This window comes from Rhipicephalus microplus, unplaced genomic scaffold (assembly GCF_043290135.1).
Source record: "Rhipicephalus microplus isolate Deutch F79 unplaced genomic scaffold, USDA_Rmic scaffold_14, whole genome shotgun sequence".
Taxonomy (NCBI): domain Eukaryota; kingdom Metazoa; phylum Arthropoda; class Arachnida; order Ixodida; family Ixodidae; genus Rhipicephalus; species Rhipicephalus microplus.
The window spans coordinates 18,540,568-18,550,376 of record NW_027464587.1 but is presented as its reverse complement, the minus strand read 5'-3'; the positions used below and the strand labels follow the sequence as shown (position 1 = coordinate 18,550,376).

The 9,809-nt window shown below is 42.2% G+C and overlaps 1 protein-coding gene across 1 annotated transcript; it reads right to left on the bottom strand.

Annotated features, from left to right (window-relative positions):
- Positions 1-466: 466 nt before the first annotated feature.
- LOC142784503 (uncharacterized) lies at positions 467-1,688 on the bottom strand. The gene has a single exon (XM_075882902.1). It carries the CDS (start codon positions 1,670-1,672, stop codon positions 467-469), a length of 1,206 nt encoding a protein of 401 aa, XP_075739017.1. The 5' UTR covers positions 1,673-1,688.
- Positions 1,689-9,809: the final 8,121 nt, after the last annotated feature.

Genomic DNA, 9,809 nt, shown 5'->3' with positions numbered 1-9,809 from the left:
GAGCCTTTGGGTAAGCGGAAGTAAGTTTTTGAATGGAATTGTTCAGATGACATGGAAAATTTGGATCCGTTTGCGGGGGCCTGTAGCAGACGCCAAGTAGGACAGTTACGGTGTTAGTACGACAAATTAGCCACAGGGATTCGGTATCGGAATCGACGTTAACAACGGAGCAAGATATGCCCCGATGAACTGCGATAAGTACTCCGCCCCCCCGTGAGCCATTTCGGTCATTTCGGTACACGTGGAAGTCCTGTAAGTCAGTTAATATTTCCGCATCCGTTATATCGCTGGTAAGCCACGTTTCTGTTAATACGAGTATGTTGCTTTTTGATGACGAGATAATGTTGGATATGAGTTCACGTTTTGGAAGAAGGCTACGTATGTTAGTGAATATTACGGAAAACGAGAGAACATGACATGGGGAAGCCGTTTGGCGTTTTATTGCTCTTTGTTGGCGGGATAACCGCTATGCAATTTCCTTAACCATGTGTGATGATGCGTCAAATATATAGCGCTTCGACCCGACGTGCAGTGTTTTGAACCGCAAGGAGAACTTGTCCGAACGTGCTATTGCAAATGCAAGTAATTGCTTGCGCGCATATTGAACGGGGCGGGAAAAGTCCTCCCCGGTGCTGTAGTTAGTGTTCTTCAGTTTCCTGCCGTTTGATAAAAGTGCATCTCTGGTTTTGTATGATAAAAATTTCACAATTATGGGACGATTTCGGTTTAGTGAATGAATACCGAGACGATGTGCGCGTTCTATGTCGTTAGGCTGCACTGTTAGTCCAAGGTTATTGTTGCAGATATCGATTATCATTTTTTCAGATTCAGCCCACGTTTCATTCCTAGTGGGGTCAGGGATGCCGTAGAATAGAAGGTTATTCCGGCGCGACCTGTTTTCAGCGTCATCCAGGGAAGTTTCTAGCTCTTGAATTTTTTTAGTCATGTTGATTACGTTAGCCTGTGTTTTTTCGATATCATTTCTGAGGGGAAGAAGAGTTTGGTAATGTGTTTCAAGATCGCCCATTCGTTTGTTTAAGTCTGTTATTCTTTTATCCGTTGTGCTTAGTTGAGATTTCAAACTCTGAACTTCGGCAATCAGCTGGGCCTGGCCGGCACTTAGCTTTTGTAGCTCAGTAAGAATAGCAGCGTTTCCGTTAGGGCCAGGATTAGTTTCAACGTCACCCGATAAGATCAGCAACGAGTGAATCATATGAGCACACTCAACAGCAATAGCAATACAGCAGTGGGGGCTCGGGAACTGCACCAGGAAGTAATTACTCGACTTTTTAGCGAAGAGGACATACGATTTACTAACCTGCATTGCAAAGGTAAGTGGATTAGATGGCTGCATTGTGGTGCAGTCACCGAGCCCACGAAGTGGCGTCAGCGGGTGATGTTCCTTTATACTTGATGATGCTGTGGTTGATGACGATGCGGCCTTCCATAGCACGGTGATTTCCGGTGATAGTAGTTCCTCCGACGTAATATCCGGTGGGGACGAGCAGTTGGTGCGTAGTAGGCGGCAGGAGCCTGGCTCGCTTTCGGAGCCCGGCAGCACCAACATAGATGACGCCCCCGAGGATAGGCCTATCATGTTCGACAGCTGCAGGCTGGCAAACACAAGTATGGTCGTCTGCATTGCAAAGGTAAGTGGATTAGATGGCTGCATTGTGGTGCAGTCACCGAGCCCACCTTCTTCTATGGTTGATAGCCTTCGTTGCTGCTTGTCGCTGGTAATATCCAGAAGGTGCTGAGAAAAATTTTGTGTTCTCGAATGCAGCCGAATGCTTTGCACAATCCTCACCACACCGGCTTGGTCTGTGCCATGTTGGTTTGTGGGGAACGGCCTCTCGGAGGCGAGGCTACCTACGTCACTCCTCAAAAAGCCAATGAATGCCACTGAGCGATGAGCCAGAGCAATTGCGGAGCATCCATGATGGCAAAAGCGATCTGCCGGAGCATTTCTGGAGCAACCACGGGAGCATAGTAAGGGGATAGGCCCCATTTTTCTACAGTTTCCTTCGTCCCGTGCCCTGGAGGAAAACGGTGAAAAGCAAATGTATTTTCTCCGGTGCAAATCAGGTTTGATTGAGGTCACCAGAGCAGAGCGGGCGCATCATTCCCACATTCCTCCCAGCGGGGTATATTTTTGTTTACAGGGTGAAAAAACGGTCGTTCATACTAATTTTATTTGAGAGCATGATTAAAGCACACCCTGAAAGATGGTTCCAACCTCCAACAAAAATAACCTGGGAGTGTGACCAGGTGATCGGAACAATTTAGGATCATGTTACTATAGTAGAACTTTTAAATCAGGCGTAGTTAAGTGAATCAATTACATGCCATCAGTTAGCTTTGATTGGGGTATAAACCAATTGTTGTTGACCATGACAGACTTCCAAAGAAATCGGGCGTAATTCAAAAGGTTGTACCACGCTTTGCGTTGCAAAGATGTAAAGCTCACTGCCAAGCAAAAAAAATCTAAGACATTCAATGTGAAGGACTTGTAACGCACTACCATCATGTTTGGCTGGATAAGAAGTTTTGATTTCACCCGGGAAGTGGGAGCTCGCACCAGGTACCTATGCGCGCTTGTGTCGAGCAATTTCGCCCCGTATACTGGAGCCGGAATGTTCATAACCAATGCGTCCATCCCCTCCCCCTCAACACATAGCGCCCCTCGAATGTTCAATGCGCACTTTGAAGCAGCCGCCAGAAATAAAACAGCAAGACGAAAGACACGCTACGAGCAACGCTGGGGAGTTAACAGTGTTACTGTTACGTTTCTTAAGACAAACTTGGCATAATCGGTTCGTTGAGTCGACTAGCCAAGCAGCAGCTCAGATAGATCGTCTTTGTCTTCTTTTCCTCCTGGATCTCAACCAAGCATATCATGTGGCAATACTTAGAGTTGTTTCACAGTGACATTTCATCAATTGTCAACTTTTTCGCTGCCTTAAAGCAGTGTATATTTTCGGTTCAATATATATTTTCCTTATTAACCAACACAAACGTATCCAAGTAGTCGTGTTTTTCCAGTGACCAGTTTTCGTTGCATTTCCTTTAAGTTACAGCAACGGATATTTTTCGCAGTCGCAGTGTTCTTATATCTGAACCTTTGAGGAGGTAATAGTGGCACATGTCGGTGTGACCTCTCGGTGCAGCGAAGTGCACCAGGAAGTAGCACACCAAGAATGTACTGTAACTGTGGGTACCTTGGTAAAAAACTTGAATTCGTGACAACGTAAAAAGAGGGCCTTTAGCACCTCTCTCAGGTACCCTGGAGCAGGCTTAAAAAAACCACATGAAACCTGCACACATTCAGATAAGGTTTTTCAAGCAGGCTGCTTAGATCATACCTTACGCAGCCTGCATTCTACATTAAAAGCAATTAATAAAACCGTCGATAGGTTTTTCACGAAAACTCCTGGTTGAGGATCTCTTTTGAATTGTGCTTGAAAAGATGAAGTCCACTGCGTCTTTCGAGAAAACGCGATGGTGACGTTTTACATTGTGATGAAAATATATCTTTTTCTCTTTTTTTGCAAGAAAACCAATCAGGCGCTTTCTGAAAAGGAAAAATGTGAGAAAGAAGGTAAAGTTGCTTTAACATTTTACTCTGCTCACGATTGGTAGGCGTCTGATGAACAGTGTGAAGCATGTGTACTGTAACTTCAAGAAAGCCTCTTTTTTGTAACTAGTAGAAAACTTGAGTACGCTGTTCTTTAGAGCATTTTTCTATAGTACTAAGTCAACTTGTTGGTGGCTTTTAGTGACGTTTAGGGCCGTTTTACGTCTAGAAAAGATGGCAGTGGTTAAAATAGTAGCGTTTGTCATAAAATTTTTACGATGAGAAGGCTCATTCACGTACAATTTGCCGTACGTGGAGGTTAAACCGAATGAAGAAAGCCCAAATTTAGGTAGGACATCGATTCTTAGCCAACTTGCAATAAGCAACACATCTGGGCCAGTGTATACAGGATACCTTATGTGTATCCACATAAGCAGGTCACAAATGCGATGCTAGAATGTCGACTGGATGTGCAAGATGAATGGCTATGTTCGATAACAGTACAACAGAGAAGCCGGTGCCAGGAACAGCGCAGTGAACCGCCGCCGTATACTATAGAGGAGTCCCACGCCGAGGGAGGCGCTGCAGTGCCAAGCGCTGTCAGTCAATGTGGGGTGAAAACTGGTTACTCGAGTGTTGACCCCTCCACTGTCCCCTTCAACCTGCCTTGAAAACGTGTTGCTTTGCTCGCACGCTGCACGGGTTCTGCACGTGTTTTTGAGAGTTTCGGGTCGCAAGCGGTTATGATGTTTACGCTTCTGTCCGCGTTTGCTAGGATTGCCGCAATCGATGATTTTTTTCGTGGCAGCAATTTGGTAAAAGGGCAGCGTCTGCTCAGCTATGTAGCCGATGCTAACAAGTTGTAGCAGACGACGCCGTCCTCATCACAGCGAAGTGCGTTTCGCTAGTGAAAAATGACGCTGTTTACGACGTGGAGTTAGAGGTGAATACAACTTTCTGTACGTTCCTCATTATATATTTATATACCTGTTTCATTTGGTTTGCTGTGTGTACTATGCACTATGTTTGTTACTGGATGCATGGGTAAGGCTGCTTCTCGTGCTTTATGCTAAGCGGTTTTTGCGCTGTGACTGCTATTAGTTGGGATACCTTAATTTACTAGCACTCACTTTAGTTATCGTGTGGTATATACACAGCACTTCAAAAATAAATGGTCTATTCGGGGCTACTTTCTGACCCACAACGAAAATTGACGTCTATTTCGCGTGCCCTTTCTTGCATAATCACCGTTCTCGTCGCGGGTACTTCGAGTTCACGAACAGCGTGCGTGACATCATGATGAGCGCCCAGATTTCAGAGAAACTTTTTTTTGTGTAGGTAATCTGCTGGGGAAGAGCACATTGCTCTAAAGCCATTTTATCTTGGTCACTACCGAAAATTAACCGTGTTGTTCGGGCGGCCCCTGCACACTCAATAACAACTAGTTCACTGTGTCTGCCAATAGACGTGCAACAAAGGCTATTGCATTTTTTCTCTTTTTTCCGTAGTTGTCATGGTCTTGCCCATTCAAGCTGAAGCTTCGCATCTCCAGCGGCAAATATAGTTGCATCACTGGCGTCTCTAGTGATTCTAAATCACTTTAGAGCATGTCATAGACATCCAGGAAAACAGAGTTCTCTTCATCTTGCATTGCTGGGTCGTCTTGAGCAATACCTTGCGGCACAGCCTGCTCCACGGAATTTTGTGCTGATCTGGCTGCCCTCACAGAATTACGCTTCCACCTAAGCGAAATAACGTTGTGGCAGAGATTAGTTCGTGTCGTTCACAACAACGTTTATACATTGGTTTTTTATTGGGATATTGTACGGTAATCAACATTGAGCATACCTGTAGTGCACCATAACAATAATTTTTTTATCATTCTCAAATATAATATGTACAAGAAGTCTGAAAATCGAGTATACGTTTAAGGGTTTTCCGTGAACCTGTTAGTAACGCCTTACATTCGCAAAACAAAACAAGTGCTGCATATGAAATGAAACTGAAAATATGTATGATGGCAAAATTCCCTATAAAAAAACTACCGATTGTGTCCATCTGTGTGCACAAAAACATTTCATGCGAGAACTTCACCAAGATAGCTACGTATGAAAACCTATTGATTAAACATTTTGCATTGTGTGTCGTTTGAATCATTTTTACTTTGTATGAAAACTATCAAAACGCAATGTGCTTGTTAAAAACCGCGTTCCAATCTTACCCTTAAAATGTGCACAGTAAAAATTTTTACACCATGAAGGGTGTAAATGAGCTTGCCCCATAGACGACATGCTAAGGGTGTTAATTCAGCACCTTCCAAAAAGGGTGCTTTTCCATGCACACTTAGAATAGGGTGTACATGTAAAAAAACTGTAGCGTGTTACAAAAACACCCTTAAGAAAGGGTGCCTTCGATGTCCTTCACTTTTTAGCACCCTCTGAGGAGGGTGCGAGAAGGGTGCACAAGGGTGTTGAGTGCCCATGGCAGGGGTGCCAGTATTCTTTTAGACTGCACTAATAGATATCAGCATGCACTGATTACACACTACTTGAAGAAAGTGGTCCTGATTATCAATGGTGCGCCACATGTCGAGCTCCATTCATTGCGTGTGGGCAAAAATATAAACACGTACAATCGTGTATGAACTTCTGCTGGATCTTTATATACTTCACAGTATATGCATAATGCGCGTTACAAAAAACTAAGCCTTGCTGCCCTTGCATATTGCATTCATTTAATATGCAATAAAACTTATAAACTTTTTTTCTACCACACAACTTTTTCACCAGATGTGTAACATGTTGACATATACGTACACTACACACACACCTCAAATGTTTATTATATTTTTTCAGTTTCACTTTATTGACAATTCTTTGAAACATACAGTAACACTGGTTCAGTTTAGTATACTGCTTCAAGTACATAGAGACTACAAATGAAATACACGCTAATATATCCCCATAATTCTTTCAAGTATCTACAATCCCAGTGGTTTCAGTTTACTACTCCTTCATGTACACAATCGGTTAATAGGAATGAAATACAGGCAAATATATACTTATAATTCTTTCAAATATATACACACCATGATTTCACTATATACTCCTTCATGTACACAAAAATATATACGGATAGTGTTTTCAAATGTATACAATCACAGTGGTTTAGGCTTTGTATTCCTGGATATATAACAATTGGTTATGAGAAATGATGTACATGCAAACATATATGTGTTTTCGCACATATAACTTTAGCGAATACCTAAAAAACCAATACAATGATCAGAAACAGATTAAGCTAGAAACGAACACAAAACTGAGTCAGGACACACAAAAAACAAAAGGGGTAATGCATAATAACGGCTAATGACACAGCTGGGTCATTTTATGCCAAATGTCCCAGCCATTTTGGCAACCATCTCAAATGTATTAAAAAAAACTCGTGCTGCATTGAAAATAGTGAACTTCTGGAATATTTAGGAGAGAAAAATGTTTGGTCATGTGGCTGCCTTCTGAACTTCCTGGAATGCCGTCTAGGTGTTGTATGTGAAAAAAATTTATTTTAAAAGCACCGCTCCTCTATACGAAACTCGGTCTACGTGTTATGTAACAAGAGTTTAATTTGGGCGAGTTGGTTCATCGTGGTTGTGTACTAGTCACAGCGCGACAACTTAAGAAAAAGAAAGAAAGGACAGGAAAGAGCACCGACTGTCAACTGAATTTAATGAATGTGCTACGAGCGCTTTTATACGGAGTATAAGAATCGTGCTCATGCGCGACGACACGTGTGACCACTACAAAATAATCTTAACTGAGAAAAGAATACTCCCTCTCGGAAAGGATAAGTGAACGTGTAGTGATGCACTGATCATTGGTTTACCTGATAAAAAATACTTCTACAAACGTTATATTGGCATTAAGTAAACCTATTCTCGTGACGAATGGTGCAAGATTGACTATTCCTATTGCTGTTTAGTACACACACTTTTGAAAACTTCCAGGGGGTGGAAAACAACACGTTATTATTATATCTGCTGGCTATTTTTTTTAATTGTGAGACACGTGATGTGGTATAACACGCAAAGGTTTTGGTCATTGTTTTTTTGTTGGTCCTGTCTTTTTTAACTTTACTTTCTGCAGGAGGGTTTCGCAAAGGGTGTGATGATTCTGTTGGTATAATCAGCATCTTTTAGTCTTTCAATCTGGTTTTTAAGCCTGACCTCACCCAAGTGTTAACATGACTTCTGAAGGGTGGCCTGAATACATGTGGTATCAATTCCTCTGTTTACTAACTTTGAATGCCCACTATCAAAAGGCGGAACATTCTTAGCCCTCCTGGGCTGATAACACCAGCCAATACCCCAACAGCATTATCACACTCGTTTGCGAAAGGATTCGCTCGGAGGATTTCAAGCTGGACGGTTGTGCCCTCGCGATCTCCGACTTCAGCGTAGCTCCCGCCGACTGGTTCGCCCTCCGCGGTCTCCTGATGCCGTGTAGCTCTCGCATTGTGGCACCCCGCCCTTGGACTGCTTCGACCGGATCCCCCACTTTCCTATCTCCTTCTTTTTCCTCTCGTTGGCTGTCTTCTTCTGCTTCTACTTTCCTTCTATTCTTTTTATCCCTCCTTCCCCCCACCCCTATAAGGCACTGCGCCGCGTCACCCCCTTCCTTTGCTCGCTCTCTCCTTTCTCTTTCCTCTCTTCGCTCAAGTCTATTATCCCCCATTCCCCTTCCCATGTGAACCACTGCTGAGGTGTCGCACTTAGCTGCAGACAGTTGCGGGGTTCACTTTTCTTTTCTTTTCCAATTTTAAGAACCACTTCCCCCCCCCCCCCGTTTGCGAAACCCTCCTGCAGAAAGTAAAGTTAAAGGAAACAGGACCAAAAGAAAAACAGAATGACCAATGACGTTTGTATGTTACACGGTACTACGTACATAAGGTGTCTCACAATTTTAGGAAAAGAGTCGGCAGATATGACATTGTTTTTTTCCATCCCTTGCAAGCTTTCAAAAGTGCATGTACCTACAGCAACAGGAATAGTCAATCTTGCATCATTCGTCACTAGAATAGGTTTACTGAGTGCCAATCTAATGTGTATGAGATACCACTAACATTTGTAAAAGTAAACATAGGACAAACTAGGCAATGCTTTAATGACCGAGCAAGACAGCATGCTTTATATGTTAAGAATGGCTACAGTAGTCTCATGGCAGGACACGGTAAAGAATGTAAGTGCAGTCCTAGGTTTCAAAAAACACGGTTTTTTGAAAAAAAGCAAGCAGAAAGAATGAGGGAGTTTAGACCTTTTTATTAGGAAGGCCTAGGATCAATGCATCAGTACAGCTTCACTTATCTTTTCCCAAAAAGAGTATTCTTTTCTCGGTTAAAATTATTTTGTCGTAGTCACACATGTGCTGTTGCAGATGAGCCCTGATCTTGTGCTCAGTATAAAAACGCTCGTAGCACGTTCAATAAAATTGACTTGACAGCGCTCTTTCCTGTCCTTTTTGCGATAAGATTTTTATTATAAAAAGAATTTCATTTTCTTACAGTTTAGTTTAATGATGAGTTTTCACATTATCACAACATGGAGCAAATTGCATCTCAGTACGGACAAAAATCACGATTTTGTGAATTTCGTGATATTTTCTCATATATTTCAGCAGCTTGAGAGGTCTAAAGATATTTTTTCCTCAAAATATACTTTCTGTGGAGTAAGAATTCACTGCTCATATATTCATACAAAGTGCAATATTGCAATAAAAAATGGAAACTTAACACATTTTGGCTTTATTCTTGGAAGCAAATGTGGCGAAAAAATTGCACTAATATTATTGAGCTTCAAATACCTTACAGAAGCACATTTACTTAACAGCTAGACCGAATTTGCTTTAGAAAAATTATTCGGTAGTTTTAAATTAAAATTTTCCGCAAACAGCACACATACGGCATTATGCCAGGAAGTTATAAGCCAGCCACATCAACAAAACTTTTTTTCTCACTGAAATATTCTAGCAGTTCACTGTTTTCAACGCAGTAAGTCAGCACATTTTTTTTTCAAATACATTTCAGATGGTCGCCAAAGTGCTGAGACATTTGGCATGGAATGGTCCAGCTATATTTAAGCAAAATAACTTACACAAATAACAATATTTGTTCATCTACCATGACCACACTAGAAAAAGTTGTTGAGGCATTGTGAAACTAAAATTTTCAGTGTCGTACTGCC